General features: G+C 44.9%; 1 protein-coding gene and 1 non-coding gene across 2 annotated transcripts; both read right to left on the reverse strand.

Annotated features, from left to right (window-relative positions):
• Nucleotides 1-749: 749 nt before the first annotated feature.
• Nucleotides 750-856, reverse strand: LOC148294760 (small nucleolar RNA R71). Its single transcript, XR_015835550.1, has one exon. It is a non-coding gene; the product is annotated as a small nucleolar RNA R71 (small nucleolar RNA).
• Nucleotides 857-12,295: 11,439 nt separating this feature from the next.
• Nucleotides 12,296-14,839, reverse strand: LOC148294761 (uncharacterized). The gene has a single exon (XM_088251857.1). The coding sequence runs from the start codon at nucleotides 14,837-14,839 to the stop codon at nucleotides 12,296-12,298; it is 2,544 nt and encodes an 847-aa protein (XP_088107983.1).
• Between the last annotated feature and the right edge of the window lie 2,336 nt (nucleotides 14,840-17,175).

The following is a 17,175-nucleotide window of genomic DNA, read 5'->3' on the forward strand; positions in this document are numbered from 1 at the left end:
AATTGGCGCCGTTGCCGGGGAGCGGCTTGTCAAAGAGTACAGAGATCCCCTTGGTCAGAGGTTTGCTGGTTATGTGAAATTCTTCACATATGGTACACTCTTTCCAACTTTCATCTTATTGTTAAAATTTTTTTTTTTTAAATTTTTTGTTTTGTTTTGTTTTTGTTTTTGTTTATTTATTTATTTACTTTATGCGACCTAGAGATCATCTAGGAAGATTTGTCAAAAAGTCTGAAACTGTTAATTCTGCTTCAACTTCTTCAACTGAAATATCCAACAAATCTGAAAGCATGGCAGCAATTGTGAATGATGAACAAGAAATTGCGAATAATGAACGAGAGATTAATGCTCAGATTGTGAATGATGAAATGAGAGAAGAAGTAGTTGCACCTAGGACTTTAGAGACATTTTTGCATCCTATTCGTGCACCAAATCCTTCATGCATCATGTTTCCACCTAACATGCCAAATTATGATTTCAAACCTGGAATGATTCAATTACTACCTATTTTTCATGGCATGGAAAGTGAAAATCCTTATGTGCATGTTAGGGAATTTGAAGAAGCAATTGGCACCTTTTACAATGTTCAACTTGATAGGATTAATTTCATAAGGTTGAATTTTTTTCCTTTTTCCTTAAAAGAAAAGGCTAAAGGTTGGTTGTATTCATTAAGGGCTAGATCAATAGGTTCTTGGGGGGAAATGACTCAAGCATTTTTTAACAAATATTTTCCTAATCACAAGACGATTGCTCTTAAAAAAAGAATCTCAAATTTCTCTCAAAAGGAAAATGAAACTTTGTATCAAACTTGGGAAAAATTTAAAGAGCTTTTGAATTTGTGTCCACACCATGGCTTTGAAAACTGGCGTCTTGCTAGTTATATCTATGACGGACTTCTCCCCCGTGATCGCCAATTTGTTGAGTCTATGTGTAATGGAAATTTTATGCAAAAAGACCCTGATGATGCCTTAGAATTTTTGGATGAAATTGCTGAAAAAGCTCATCAATGGACTGTCCCCAGTCTAGTTGAGACCACTGATCGTTCAAGAATTGCCACATCTTCTACTAATAAAGGAATTTATCAATTAAAAGAAGAAGATGATTGGAAATTAAAATTTGAGGTTTTGACTAAGATTTGGGCGATTGGATTTCACTCAAAACTCACCAAATGACTCCTCCCACCATATTACAATGTTTCCCAAGATTTGGGCTCGATCCGATATCAATAGGTGTAAGAAATTGGACAATTCAATTTGAAAGGCAGTTCGTTCCAAATTGGAGTGGTTGGTGTATTGCACAGTTCTAGGGATTGGATTTCACTCAAAACTCACCAAATGACTCCTCCCACCATATTATGGTGTTTCCCAAGATTTGGGCTCGATCTGATATCAATAGGTGTAAGAAATTGGACAATTCAATTTGAAAGGCAGTTCGTTCCAAATTGGAGTGGTTGGTGTATTGCATAGTTCAAGCGATTGGATTTCACTCAAAACTCACCAAATGACTCCACCCACGATATTATGTTGTTTCCCAAGATTTGGGCTCGATCCCATATCAATAGGTGTAAGAAATTGGACAATTCAATTTCAAAGGAAGTTCGTTCCAAATTGGAGTGGTTGGAGTATTGCATAGTTCAAGCGATTGGATTTCACTCAAAACTCACCAAATGACTTCTCCCACCATATTATGGTGTTTCCCAAGATTTGGGCTCGATCCGATATCAATAGGTGTAAGAAATTAGACAATTCAATTTGAAAGGCAGTTCGTAACAAATTGGAGTGGTTGGTGTATTGCAAAGTTCTAGCGATTGGATTTCACCCAAAACGCACCAAATGACTCCTCTCACCATATTATGTTGTGTCCCAAGATTTGGGCTCGATCTAGTATCAATAGGTGTAAGAAATTGGACAATTCAAGTTCCAATGCAGTTCGTTCCAAATTGGAGTGGTTCATGTATTGCATAGTTCGAGCAATTGGATTTCACTCAAAACTCACCAAATGACTCCTCCCACCATATTACAATGTTTCCCAAGATTTGGGATCGATCTAGTATCAATAGGTGTAAGAAATTGGATAATTCAAGTTCCAACGCAGTTCGTTCTAAATTGGAGTGGTTGGTGTATTGCATAGTTCTAGAGATTGGATTTCACTCAAAACTCACCAAATGACTCGTCCCACCATATTATGATGTTTCCCAAGATTTGGGCTCGATCCGATATCAATAGGTGTAAGAAATTGGACAATTCAATTTGAAAGGCAGTGCGTTCCAAATTGGAGTGGTTGGTGTATTGCATAGTTCTAGCGATTGGATTTCACTCAAAACTCACCAAATGACTCCTGCCACCATATTATGGTGTTTCCCAAGATTTGGGCTCGATCCGATATCAATAGGTGTAAGAAATTGGACAATTCAATTTGAAAGGCAGTTCGTTCCAAATTGGAGTGGTTGGTGTATTGCATAGTTCTAGCGATTGGATTTCACTCAAAACTCACCAAATGACTCCTCCCACCATATTACAATGTTTCCCAAGATTTGGGCTCGATCCGATATCAACAGGTGTAAGAAATTGGACAATTCAATTCGAAAGGCAGTTCGTTCCAAATTGGAGCGGTTGGAGTATTGCATAGTTCTAGCGATTGGATTTCACTCAAAACTCACTAAATGACTCCTCCCACCATATTATGATGTTTCCCAGGATTTGGGCTCGATCCCATATCAATAGGTGTAAGAAATTGGACAATTCAATTTCTAAGGCAATTCGTTCCAAATTGGAGTGGTTGGAGTAATGCATAGTTCAAGCGATTGGATTTCACTCAAAACTCACCAAATGACTTCTCCCACCATATTATGATGTTTCCCAAGATTTGGGCTCGATCCGTTATCAATAGGTGTAAGAAATTGGACAATTCAATTTGGAAGGCAGTTCGTTCCAAATTGGAGTGGTTGGTGTATTGCATAGTTCTAGCGATTGGATTTCACTCAAAACTCACCAAATGACTCGTCCCACCATATTATGATGTTTCCCAAGATTTGGGCTCGATCCGATATCAATAGGTGTAATAAATTGGACAATTCAATTTGAAAGGCAGTTCGTTCCAAATTGGAGTGGTTGGACTATTGCATAGTTCTAGCGATTGGATTTCACTCAAAACTCACCAAATGACTCCTCCCAACATATTATGATGTTTCCCAAGATTTTGGCTCGATCTAGTATCAATAGGTGTAAGAAATTGGACAATTCAAGTTCCAACGCAGTTCGTTCTAAATGTGTTTGGTGTATTGCATAGTTCTAGAGATTGGATTTCACTCAAAACTCACCGAATGACTCCTCCCACCATATTATGATGTTTCCCAAGATTCGGGCTCGATCCGATATCAATAGGTGTAAGAAATTGGACAATTCAATTTGAAAGGCAGTTCGTTCCAAATTGGAGTGGTTAGTGTATTGCATAGTTCTAGCGATTGGATTTCACTCAAAACTGACCAAATGACTCCTCCCACCATATTATGGTGTTTCCGAAGATTTGGGCTCGATCCGATATCAATAGGTGTAAGAAATTGGACAATTCAATTTGAAAGGCAGTTCGTTCCAAATTGGAGTGGTTGGTGTATTGCATAGTTCTAGCGATTGGATTTCACTCAAAACTCACCAAGTGAGTCCTCCCACCGTATTATAATGTTTCCCATGATTTGGGCTCGATCCGATATTAATAGGTGTAAGAAATTGGACAATTCAAGTTCAAACGCAGTTCGTTCCAAATTGGAGTGGTTGGTGTATTGCATAGTTCTAGTGGTTGGATTTCACTCAAAACTCACCAAATGATTCGTCCCACCATATTATATTGTTTCCCAAGATTTGGGCTCGATCCCATATCAATAGGTGTAAGAAATTGGACAATTCAAGTTCCAACGCAGTTCGTTCCAAATTGGAGTGGTTGGTGTATTGCATAGTTCTAGCGATTGGATTTCACTCAAAACTCAGCAAATGACTCCAACCACCATATTATGATGTTTCCCAAGATGTGCGCTCGATCCGATATCAATAGCTGTATGAAATTGGACAATAACATTTGAAAGGCAGTTCGTTCTAAATTGGAGTGATTGGTGTATTGCATAGTTCTAGCGATTGGATTTCACTCAAAACTAGCCTAATGACTCCTCCCACCATATTATGATGTTTCCCAAGTTTTGGGCACGATCCGATATCAATAGAGGGAAGAAATTGGACAATTCAACTTGAAAGGCTGTTCGTTCCAAATTGGAGTGGTTGGTGTATTGCATAGTTCTAGGGATTGGATTTCACTCAAAACTCACCAAATGACTCCTCCCACCATATTATGATCTTTCCCAAGATTTCGGCTCGATCCGATATCAATAGGTGTATGAAATTGGACAATTCAAGTTCCAACGCAGTTCGTTCCAAATTGGAGTGGTTGGTGTATTGCGTAGTTCTAGCAATTGGATTTCACTCAAAAGTCACCAAATGACTCCTCCAACCGTATTATGATGTTTCCCAAGTTTTGGGCTCGATCCGATATCAATAGGTGTAAGAAATTGGACAATTCAAGTTCCAACGCATTTCGTTCCAAATTGGAGTGGTTGGTGTATTGCGTAGTTCTAGCGATTGGATTTCATTCAAAACTCAGCAAATGACTCCTCCCCCCATATTATGTTGTTTCCCAAGATTTGGGCCCGATCCGATATCAATAGGTGTAAGAAATTGGACAATTCAATTTGGAATGCAATTCGTTCCAAATTGGTGTGGTTGGTGTATTGCATAGTTCTGGCGATTGGATTTCACTCAAAACTCACCAAATGACTCCTCCCACCATATTATGTTGTTTCCCAAGATTTGGGCTCGATCTGATATCAATAGGTGTAAGAAATTGGACAATTCAATTTGAAAGGCAGTTTGTTCCTAATTGGTGTGGTTGGTGTATTGCATAGTTCTAGTGATTGGATTTCACTCAAAACTCACCAAACTCCTCCCACCATATTATGATGTTTGCCAAGATTTGGGCTCGATTCCATATCAATAGGTGTAAGAAATTGGACAATTCAATTTGAAAGGCAGTGTGGGATTCTTTTTGTTCCAGCAGCCTAATGAATGGGCTTGGGTTGCTGTGGGAAGAAAGCGAACAAAAAAGCCTCCTGATGCCTGAGTTCAAGAACCAGACTCCCAAAAGAATTTTTAAAAGACTTGCTGAAGCCTTAGAAAAATACGTTTGGGTTCTTTTCACCAACACCCAGAAGAACACATGAAATTCGTTAATGACTTAGCATGAGGAGCTTGTGGCATGGGAGCTAAGCTTTCACAAGTTTAGCATTTTGAGAGAGAGAGAGGGCAAAGTGTGAGTTTCCTATAGAGGACAGAAATTAAGACTCGGGCAGGGGAAAATTAGAAGGATTTTATCTCAAGAAAAGAGGAAGACAACGGAGGAAGGAGATTGGAAAGCTTGAGTAAGTTTCAGGTTGCTTGGCAAAGCTTGGTCGAGCTCTGAAACTGGGTTGGTTTTCTGGGTAGCTAAGGTCCTCTTTTATAGCCGCGAAGAACCCCAATTTTGGCTTAGTTTTTTCCCCATCTTTCATTGTTTCGTCCCACTATAACTTCTTTATTGAATTCCTCCCTTCCAAAGCGCATGGGTAAGGAACCCTTCATGGTTCCAAGGGTTTGACGCAGCTGGACCACCCCCATAAGGGTGAGGCGCCACCTGCTTTTCTTATCCGTTTTCAAGATGGAGCTTGTAGAGGAAAAGAGATATGGAGGGAGCTCTTTTGTCCGATGGGTATTTGTCCTTCACGCACGGATTTCTGTTGGTTCTTGCTATGGTCTCTCGTTGACTACCTTGGGGTTCTGATAAGGGTGGAGCTTGATGCTGAATTTCTTATAAAATGCTAGGCTGGGCTTCGTGCATAATATTGGGGTTACTGGTGCTCCCCTTTCCAGCGGCCCGCACGCTTTCGTCCAGCTGCTGGAAGTGGCTTATGCGTTTTTGGGCATCCTAATTATCATGGATTTTCCTAAATGCTACAGCAGCCTATGGGATGTTCTCATAAGGCATTGGACCCCATTCTTCTCTCTCTCATGCCAACCCATGTTCTTGGGCCCGAGGAATGGGCCTGAGTTTTAGTGCTCCCAAGCGGCCTAAAACTTCCATTCCTCAGTCCCTCAATGGGCCCTGTGATTGCCCGTACCCGTCCATACCACAACCTTCTCAGCAAGCCCCGGATAATTACGTGGCTTGGGCCCACTTGAGCTTGTAGCATGGCATGATGGCATCGCGTGTTGATGTGTCGCGCTTGTGCCTGAGTTTTATTGCATCCTATTAAACCAATATCGAATTAAATGGCACCGGATAGGTTTATGGGCGCGAATTTATGAAGCCGCTGCATTTTTGGCGTGCTTGCTTGCCGCGATGCGTGGCCCATGGCTCGTGTAAGCGTATCCTACAATTTCCATTACGCCCCAATCGGGTTTCTTTTGCACCAGGCCGAGAATAAGCTTGGGCCTAGCCCCTTGGATTTTTGGGCCTCAACATTAGCCCCCTTGATTATTGGGGCCATGAGCAGATCTTGAGATGGGCCGAATAATCAAACTTAGCCCAAAAGTCAAATCCATGTCAAGCGATATGACCTTCTTGCTTCTCGTGTGTCTGCTGCTACCATGATTATCTTCCAGCAGCCTTTTATGTTTCCCAGGCAAGCGCTCTCATCCAGGTTTGTCTTATTCCAACCGCCTTTTACTTCTTCTTCTTCCTTTTCCCTTTTCGTCCTTGGTTTCCTTCTTCCGTGCGTGCGCAACCCAACCTCTCACTTTCTTCCTTCGATTTTGCTGGTTCTTCCTCACACCCAGGATTAGAGGCCTCCTGAAACAGGAAATTGCTAAGGGGCGTTTTCCATAACCTCCAGTTGGTTAAGCGCAGAAAAACCGTTCGCAACTGCTGGGAGGGGCCACTATTCCTCTTTAAAAACCCTAACTTCTTCGAACTTCTCCTTCAATTCGTCAAAGGCTAGGCTTAGCACGGTTATTTCGCAGGGCAAGGAGTGATTTGGAGAGAAAATTGCAAGGCGGTTCCCTCTTTCTCCGTTTTCGACAAGCCGCTGGAACAAACACGACCAAGGGTAGAGGTAAGCCTTGCCCCCTTTTTTTATATCTCGCTGCTGCCATATGTAGGCGTTTGTGTACGAGCATACACATGTAGATACTCACATGAGGATATTCACGCACACAGCCCTTGGGAATCTTCTATGAAAGATGTCTCCCCTTTTTCCTTCAATCCCTTTTACTGTCTGTTTGTTCGACTTTCCTCCCTTTCTTTTATGCCCAAGTTTGGGTTTTGGAGATACACCACCAACTAGCTATTTTAAGCATGCTTTGGGTGTCAATTTGTCTTTCATCGAGCAGCATCCCTTTTTCTCTTAAACGAAATTGTATGAATGCATTGGCTTGGTCCTTCCGTGAGCATGATATTGGCATGAAATTGTAAGAACGATGGAGATGTGTATATGCGTGCGTGCGTTTCTATTTCTGCCCCCTTTTTTGATATAGTTAGAATCTGAGTCTTTAGGCTGTTCGTGAAGGTGCTGGAACTTACGCATTTTTCCTTTTCTCTTGCAGATATTCGTGACTCAGTGGGCTCAACTATGGCATCCACTAATATCCCACCAATCATGATGGATCACCTGTATTCCATGGATGATGGTCTCAAAGCGGGAGGGCCCTTCTTGCCGCTTGAAAAAGCTTGTGAGAATCCTGTTGTTGGCGATGAGCCACTGCCTGAGACCGTCCCTGCAGTTGACCCTGCTTCCGTATCTAGGTGCTGCATTGAGAAAGGCTTATTCCCAGCCGTCCCCTTATTCTTCCAGCACCCTTGCAGCATCAGTAAAAGCTGGTCAGAATGGGTTGATCGCGAGCTGCTGGACCCATCTACTTGCGATATCTTACGCCGGGTGCAAGTTCTTGACGCCATCTTCCTATCCAAGCTGTGGGATATCCATGTTGAGGCACGGATGCTTCGCCACGTGGTCCAGAGGTGGAGCACTGCCACTCACACCTTTGTATGTTCATGGGGTGAATTCACTCCCACTCTCGAGGACGTAGCAAACATATCTCGCCTCCCTGTATGCGGTGATCGGAGTCCTTTTGATATCGCTCTTACTCCGGCAGAGATAGACACCCTTGCTGTCCTGCGAAAGGGCTCTCCTACCTCTCCCAGCACCTCGCTTCGCTTCAGCAACTTTATACAGTACTTTGGTGATGTGGATAGGTAGGGACCTTGGCGGCTAGCTGCGTTTATATCATTGTGGCTTGGGCGATTCGTGCTCTGTGACTTTTCCCAGGACTGCCTCCATGAGCGTGTATTTCCTTTGGCCTTGGCTATCGCTCGTGGTGACTCAATTCCTTTAGCCCCCGTGTTCCTAGGGCATTTGTACAGGCTTCTTGATCAGTGTCAGATTTTGGAGAAGAATGCAGCGGGAACCATGGGCGTAGAGACTCTTCTGAATTCTAGCTTCTTGCAGGTGTTTTTGTGGGAACACCTCAAGGGGCTGGATGTGTGCCCACTCCCCTATTCGCATGCTCTGAAGTCCGCTGATATGGGCAATGGTTCTTTCATGCCGGATAGTCTCCCTCTTGTCTGCAGGTGGTTTAAGCGAATGCAGAGGAAAGGCCAAAATGTTTTAAGGTTGCTGGATGATATTGAGTACTTCATCTTCTGCCCGTACGGTACTTCAACGGACACCTTCACTTTTGTGCCCTTTTATGCTGACGTTGACGACATCGTTGAAGTTCCAGCAGTGATGCCTCAAGGCTGCTGTTTCAGAACATATTCCCTGTTGAATGCCGCATGCCTCCCACTGCCCACTTTGGGTGACAGCCACTCAGAAATCTCTGTAATTTACTCACCCCACCGGGTCAGACGACAGCTTAGACTTGACCAGGGCGTGCCAGCCAATCCCAACCATGGCGACCCCTTCCCGCTTCACAGGATCTTTTGGAGTAATCGTAACATACCGGACAGCGTTAGGCCCCCTTTCCTAGCCGGCAAGAGAAGGGTTGGTGGTTTCTCACCTAGTTATCAAGCTTATTGGAACCGTTGCCTTGCCTCCCTGCGCGAGTTCCAATCCTCCCCTTGTGACAGATTGGCTCCGACTACCGCTCGCCTTGCTGGTCTAGTATCAGAAGAGAAAGCAATTCTCTTAAGCGTGAAGCGCAACCTTCCCTTTATTTCTAAAAGTGGTGACATTGTCGGGGAGTTCTCCAAGCCAAAGCAAAAACCAGGAACACATAGCCCCTGTAGTTCCGGAAAAAAGGCAAGGCCGGCGTCAGGTAAACAGAAACGGGAGGAGAAGCTGAGCGCGAAGAAGGAGCAGACCGCAGGTTAACCTAAGAGGTTCATTCCAAAGGTGGCGTCGAGCGGCCCTCCCCGAACTAAAGAAGTAACTCCCCCGGCACATTCACAGCCTTCAAGACCTGCTGTATCCGGGAGCCAGGGCTGTACTGGCAAGACGCTGGAGACCACCCCTCTTCACAGTAAGTGCTGACTACTTTCTTCTACCCGCCTTGCCTTTTTTTTTTTTTTAATTATTTATTTATCTAACCTTTCCACTTTTCTCTTCCTAAGAAAAAAGGGGCACCACCCCGAAGAGGAAGAGGAAGAGAAGCAGTGCAGCCCCTGTGAGTCTCGACGTGGCTCTGAAACGTCGTAGCATGCGTATCCTACATGCACGGTTTACTAGGGCTCGTACGAGCGATAGCGAGGCTTCCAGAGACGAGGCTGTGGTGACCATTGATGATGATAGTGATGGCGATGATGCCACCAAGACTGAGGCCAGCGTTCCGGAACAAGAAGATGTTGGCGATATTGATGCTACTCGTGAGGATTTTGGCGAGGGTGATTACCATGATCATGCTGAAGATGCATTTGTGCTTTCCAGCAGCTACCCGGAAGAGCAGGGCGGCTCGGATGCTTTTACTGATAGCAGTGTGCGTCACATCAGCATTGAATCGGTACCCGACACGCCTCATGCCCTGGTTTTCTTTTGTTTCTTTGTTTCGTGAGCTGCTTATCTACCCTTTGCTCCTTTCTTTGCAGATTATCGACATTACTGATGACCCGAACCTTGCTGCTGCTGCTGCTGATCCTACACAGAGTGCCCAGGAGGTACCCCATTGTCCATCCTACTTGTTCATTCCTTTGCCCATTTCAAAATTTTTTTTTTTTTTAGTTGGGCATGTTGTTCATGGCATGGCAATTGTGCCTGTGGTACCTTCTTCTTCCAGCACATTCGATTCATTGGTTGAAGCAGCCCTTGCCGAGTCTTCTTCTACCATAGTACCAGCAAGCTCTCCAGACAAAACATCTATGTCCCAGGCCGCGAGTCCATTGTCGTCCATCATCCAACACCTCCTTCAAAGGAATCTGGAGCCCGACCTTTCGCCCGCTCTTCCAGTAGCTTTCCGGAGTAAGACATTTACCTTTCATGGTACATTGCCCACTTCATCCCACATTCGACCGCTTCTCCGGATACCAGGCTCGAGCTCTCCAGCACCTCTTCCGTTGATTCCATTTGATAAAGCTGTTATCGATGAGGAGGCCTCGCCTAATGATATTGTTACGGAGGTCATTCCTGCAGGGCACCCATCTAACACATCTTGGCTGGAGTGGGAACGGTCCTTTATTGCTTTTTGGGCCTTCTTTGATAGTGGAGTCCAGGTCCTTCGATCTGCAGATGAGCTCTTGCCACTTTGTCATCGATTTAATGGCTACGCAACGTTTCGAGGAGCTCTTGTTTATCCCGAGACAGTTGCGATTTTGGAGAAATTCATAGACAAATATGGAGACTTCATGGATATCAATAGCATCACTTCTTCCTTCTCGCGGTGTGCTGCCTTCCGGACCCTTGGCCTAGTGCTCCATGGAATGGATACCGTGCAATTGCTGGATATTACGGACCACAGACTCCTTTGCTGGCGGGATGCGGTTTGTGAGGCCATGACCTTGGGCTTTCGGGTAGATTTTCTTCTGAGCCTGATGCGCGATTTAGCACGTGCTGTCTTCGGGGCACGGGCTGTTCATAGCATGGAGTCGTCTCCCAGCCCCGATGAAATAAGAGCGGCGGCAGAGGCCTTGAGTCTCAAGCAACGTGAGCTGGAGAATCAGCATGGGGAACTGCGCGCCCTCCTCCTTGCCCAAAGAGTTTCCGCTGATGGTGCTGACTGTGTGGCAGAGGCAGTAACCAGATCCTCCAGCAAGGCTTCTGCTGTCCTTTTTTAGTTTTATCCGATGGTTTTGAGGTTCGTGACTTTTCATCCTTTCTTATTCATGCTCTTTCCTCTCTTTTTGTTTTAGTAATCTTATTCAGTGCCTATCTATTTCTCCTAACATTCACCCTTGCCTTGTCTTGCAGGTTATCATTTTTGCTTGGCGTGGAATTGACTGGCCCAACACATTGAAGAACACATTACCTCTAGCTTGTATAACTTAGCTTCGCCTGGGTTGTATTTCCTTTTGATGTTCCAACACTTGTGCTGTAATGCTGCTGCCTTCCAGCTGCTGGATCCTATGTTTTTCTTCTTTTTAGACGCTGGAGACACATTGTAACCAATGTTTGGTATATACATATGCTGCCTGGTTGGTGGAATTTTGTTCTTGTGAGTTGCTTGAGGTCGTTTGAGATTTCCTGACAGGTTGAATATCTTTAAAAATAAAGCATGTGCTGCCAAAATTTTAGTAGAATTCCCCAAATTTCATTTGCATGGCCTGCCTAACTACTAAGCCTGAAAAACACTTTCTTGTCATGCTTTGAAGGGACCAGGCTAGTGATCATGGTTTTTGTAAAAATTCCCAGATACCTCGCATATTCCGACTGTTTGCCGAAAGAGAAGCATGATTTCGTTGTTCTATTATTTCAAGGATGCATGTCTTTTTGTAATAGCTTGGCTTTGCATACTGATGTTATTTTGCTTGGGCTTGATAGTTCGGGATCCCATCCAAGTGGCTTTGCTTGGCATGTTTTACTGCTAAGTAGCATGTGTTCATCATTTATTTTATTTATTCTATATACGTACATATATATAGTGTTTGGTGCAAAGTAATTTTGGGACACATAAAGTAATATTTCAGAAGCAGGCTCTCTTTTTCAAAATACTCCTTCATTTTCATTGCAAAGCTCATGCTACCATAGTGGTGCATCATACAAGAGTTTTCCAAAATACCAAGTGAAATCATAGAAGGAGTTCATATCTGAAATGAAAAGAAATGCCATAACGAAAGTGCAGCATATAAAACTAACTTAGCAGTAGTATGGTTTGAGCCACTTCCCGTTGATGGGATCCGTTAGCATGCCTTCTTTGACAGAGACCAAGCGATAATAGCCGCTGCTGTAAACTTCTTTGACTGCGAATGGTCCTTCCCATTGTGGAACAAACTTGGAAGGTCCCGATATTTGTCTTCTCACTTGCTCGACGACTTTTAGCACGAGGTCTCCTTGCTTGAAGGCTTGCGGCTTGACTGTCCTGTTGTAAGCTTGGGCAATGGTTTTGTGGTAAAGCGCTGTTCTTTTTTCGGCTTCCGCTCGTTTTTCATCGGCGGCTTCGAGGTCTAATAGGCGCCAATCTGAGCATGACTTCATATCCCATTCAAGATCATTGACAGCCGATACTCTGGCCGTGGGGATGGTGATTTCCACAGGTGAGATGGCATCAGACCCATACACAAGAGAATAAGGCGAAAAACCTGTAGCGCTTCTTGGAGAGGTGCGGTAAGCCCACAAGGCATCCGGCAGGTGAACGCTCCAACCTCCTTCGTACTCGTATACCATTTTGCTCAAAATCCTCAATATGGTCTTGTTCGTAGCCTCGGCTTGACCATTTCCCTGCGGGTAATAAGGCGTGGAGCGGCGATGCTTGATACCATAGCCGCTAAGCGTCGAGCTCACTTGTTTGTTAACAAAAGGCGTGCCGTTGTCAGTCACCATTTTATATGGAATTCCAAACCTGCACACAATGTATTCTCGAATAAAATTTGAGACGGCAGCCCCCGTGGCCTTTCGAAGAGGGATTGCTTCGACCCACTTTGTGAAGTACTCCGTGGCAGTGAGGATCCATATGTAACCGTCAGAAGGAGGATGGATCGTTCCAATTAAATCAAGCCCCCAAGTATGAAAAGGCCAAGGAGTGCGCATGTCCTGTAGCAATGTGGGAGGCTTGTGACTCAGATTGGCATGAATTTGGCATGTGTGGCATTTTTTGACAAAGTCATGTGCATCTTTCTTCATGGTAGGCCAATAGTACCCAAAACTCAGCAGCTGCCGGTGAAGCCTCTTCATTCCCTGGTGCTCTCCACATTCTCCAGCGTGTATCTCTTGCAGAACTTGACGTGCCTCTGATTCTCCCAAACATCTCAATGGCTCGCCATTAAACCCCTTACGGTAAAGTGTCGACCCATCTACGAAATACCTTTTTACCGTCTTCTTGAGCTTGTAGGCAAGCTTGGGATTGGTTGGTAGAGTCCTCTCGACAAAAAATGCTAAGTAAGGAGCTCTCCAATCTTCTGCGAAGGAGATAGTGAAAGATTCTTCGATGGAGGGTATTGTAGAACATGTGGGGCAATTGGATTGGATTTTAGCCGCTTGCTTCTTCATCTCTAGCCAGTAGTAGCCCTTACGTTGCAGACGCCGATACAAACTGATCACTGGCTCCAAGCTGCAGGTGGCGTCATGAACCTCTTGCAACCTTCTTTGCGCTTCTATTATTCCTATACACCGAGTTAAAATACCCCCTGGAAGGCGCCTGTGGAGCTCCCCAAAGATGATCGTGTAATCTTTTAATTCTTTGATGTCGCTCCCCTTGCTCATCTTCTCCTTCACAGCCTTCCTCCAATCATCTTCTGCTTCCGGTAGCACCTCTTGGAACATTGCTTCGACTACAGACAAATCTTTTTTTATCACAGTGATGTTAGGCTGTTCCTTGACAAACGAGAGCTTCGATCCCAATGTGGCCAGAGCATCAGCATATCTATTGGTGACCCCGGGAATGTGCTCCATCACGACTTGCTTGAAAGAATTAATGATTTTTTCGGCAATTGTACGATATGGTGCCAATGTCGCCTCCTTTACAGCAAAATTTCCTTGCAACTGACTTAGCACCAGGTTTGAGTCCCCAATGATCTTGATCTTCTCTACACCCATCTCTCTTGTTGTGGACATTCCCATAATGGAAGCCTCATACTCCGCCGCATTATTTGTGCATGGAAAATCTAGTTTGAATGAGAGGGCCGTAGCTTGTCCCTCGGGATTAATGAGCACCACACCTGCTCCGCCACCATTCGATGTAGAAGAACCGTCGAAGTAAAGGGTCCATGGTTCCTCCTCTGTAACAACAGCAACTACTTCCGGCAGCTCCCCCAGAACCTCCTCAGAAAGCGTTGATTCTTCTTCTTCAGGAAATACGGCCAGCGTGTCAATTACAGCCTGTCCTTTGATGGCCTTAGTAGTCATGCACGCGATATCAAATTCGGATAGTTGTAGCAGCCAATGTGCAAGACGTCCTGATAGCACCGGCCTTGTGAGCAAGTATCTTACTGGGTCAGACCTCACTATGAGCTGCAGCTTGTGAGCAAGGAAGTAATGTCGCAGGCGTTGCGCAGCATAGACAAGAGCAAGGCACATGAGCTCGGCTTTTGGGTACCTCGTTTCAGCACCTCTCAATTGTCTACTCACATAATAAATGGGACTCTCCTCCCCTTTGTGATCATCTTGGGCTAGCAGAGCCCCAACCGCTGTATTTGTGGCAGCCAGATAAAGTTTGAGTGGGAGCCCCGGAATAGGTGCCCTCATTGTAGGCAACTTGGCGATTATTTGTTGCACTTGTGAATAGGCTTTTTGGCACTAGTCTTTTCGGGATCCACGTCTATGCCACGCTAGTGTACCTGGAACCCCAAGAATTTCCCGGATGAAACCCCAAATGCGCACTTCTTCGGATTCATTTTTAACCCATATAACCGACACCTTTCCAGCACCCTCCTCAGAACTTCCCGATGGCCTTCTCTGGTTTTTGACTTCACCACAAGGTCATCCACATAATCTTCCACCTCTTTTCCCATCATGTCGTGGAACACAGCTGTCATAGCCCTTTGGTAAGTGGCTCCGGCATTTTTAAGACCAAATGGCATGACTGTGTAGTAGAAATTCCCATATGGCGTTCGAAAGGCTGTCTTCTCAGCATCTTTGGGCGACATCTTTATTTGGTTATAACCACTAAATTCGTCCATGAATGACAGCAAGCCTTGCCCTGAGGTTGAGTCAATTAAAATATCCATATTGGGAAGCAGGAATTCATCTTTTGGGCAGGCTCGGTTGAGATCTCGATAGTCCGTGCACACCCTGATTACACCAGTCTTCTTTTTCATGAGAACAATGTTTGCCAGCCATGTTGGATGCTTGATTGGTTTGATGAACCCGGCGGCCAGCAGCTTTTCGATCTCTACCTTGATTTGCATTTCAATTTCAGGATGAAAATTCCTTCTTGGTTGCACGACAGGCTTTGTACCAAGCTCGATATTCAGAGTGTGGCTGACTAAGTTTGGATCTAGGCCAGGCATTTCCTCGTAGCTCCAAGCGAACACATCTCGGAATTCTTTTAATAACGACACCAAAGCTTCCTTTTCCTCTTTTGTTAAGTGAACACTGATGGAGATGGGCCTCTGGACAGAGGGATCATTGCTCAAATTAATCGTTTCCAGCTGCTCGGCTACTGCAGTCGAGCCATCTTGCATATGCCTAGGTGCTGTCATAGGTTCCTGAAAGGCACAAGGCGCGGGTACCTTGTCCTTATGGTTGCTTGTCTGCATTACTTCTTCTCCATACTCGGGGCTTTCCCATAAGACATGGTTAAGCCCCCAATCCCGTCATAAGCGGTACACAATACGCCCATCTGGCAGCGTTACTTTCGAGCATTGAGGACGATCGTAGGCATGGTTGTTGACTTCCGAGTGTCTCTTTCATTCTCGATCAACAATGGTGATGAGTTCCTCGTTGCTCAAATCACGAATTTCAGTCCATGATGGTAGGTAGGTTCCGAAATCCTTAGATGGGCCGCTTCCAGCACCTGTGCTCTCCGTGTAAAATTCTGCCTCGGAGTAGTGAGCTTCATTTTTGTTGAACGGTGCTTGATTCCCAGGTATGCGAAGTGGTCTCAGCCCAATCCTTCCCTTCACGCATTGATGGTAAGTGGAGACTACGAGCTTATGCTTGTTGAGCCATGGCCTTCCAAGTAAAGCGTGGTAAGCCACATCGACATCCACCACATAGAACTTGGTAAGTGATCTGATTGGCCCCACCTTCAGGTTTACTTGCATGTACCCGACTGTGACCTCACTCTTATTTTCGAAGCCGCTGATGCTTGTTTGGGATTGCACGATTTTGGATAATGGAATACCAGCTGCCATAAGCACAGACAGAGGTAATATGTTAACAGAGGAGCCCGTATCTACCAAAGCTCTCCTTATAAACACATCGTTGATCTGTCCTTCCAAATAAAGTGGTCTTCGGTGATCTGGATACGGAACTTCCATGTCTTCGTCTGTGAAGACAATAGCATTGTCGTTTCCCAAGAACGGCCTTTGTGGTTGAGCAGTGAAGCAATGAGGATCAGATCTCGCAGAGATGTTCATGAGAGCTACAACAGCTGCTTCTCTCGCTTGGGGCCCAAACCCGAGTTGGTCAAAGAGTGACTTGAATTTTGGATTCCTTTGGAGGACTTGTGAGGCTGTGGGTCCCTGCTTCAAACTTAGATAACGTTCCATTACGCTCGTTTCGGCTTCCATAAGACTGTGAAAGGTCACAGCAGCCGTTTCCTGCTGCGTAGTCGAAGCCCCCAAGTGGTATTCTTCCGGCACATCCATCGAGAACACCTCATCGCCTATGCTATAATCCCATCCATCAGCAAGAGGCCATGGGGTATTATAGCTCGAAGGTTTCGAATACTTGCACCAATAAGCTTTCTCCATATTCCCGCAAGGCTCCCAAATAGCCTCGGGTGGCTTCGGGTCATTTTTCCATGGGTGGCATGCCTCATCGTCGTCGAGCAAGTCACCGGACCATGTGATAACAACAACTATCTCTTTTCCCCTTCGTTTTGGCAAGGGGTCTTCATCGATGGCCTGCTTCCTAGA

The sequence above is a fragment of the Prunus avium genome, chromosome 4 (genome assembly GCF_965620075.1).
Source record: "Prunus avium chromosome 4, drPruAviu1.hap1.1, whole genome shotgun sequence".
NCBI classification, from domain to species: domain Eukaryota; kingdom Viridiplantae; phylum Streptophyta; class Magnoliopsida; order Rosales; family Rosaceae; genus Prunus; species Prunus avium.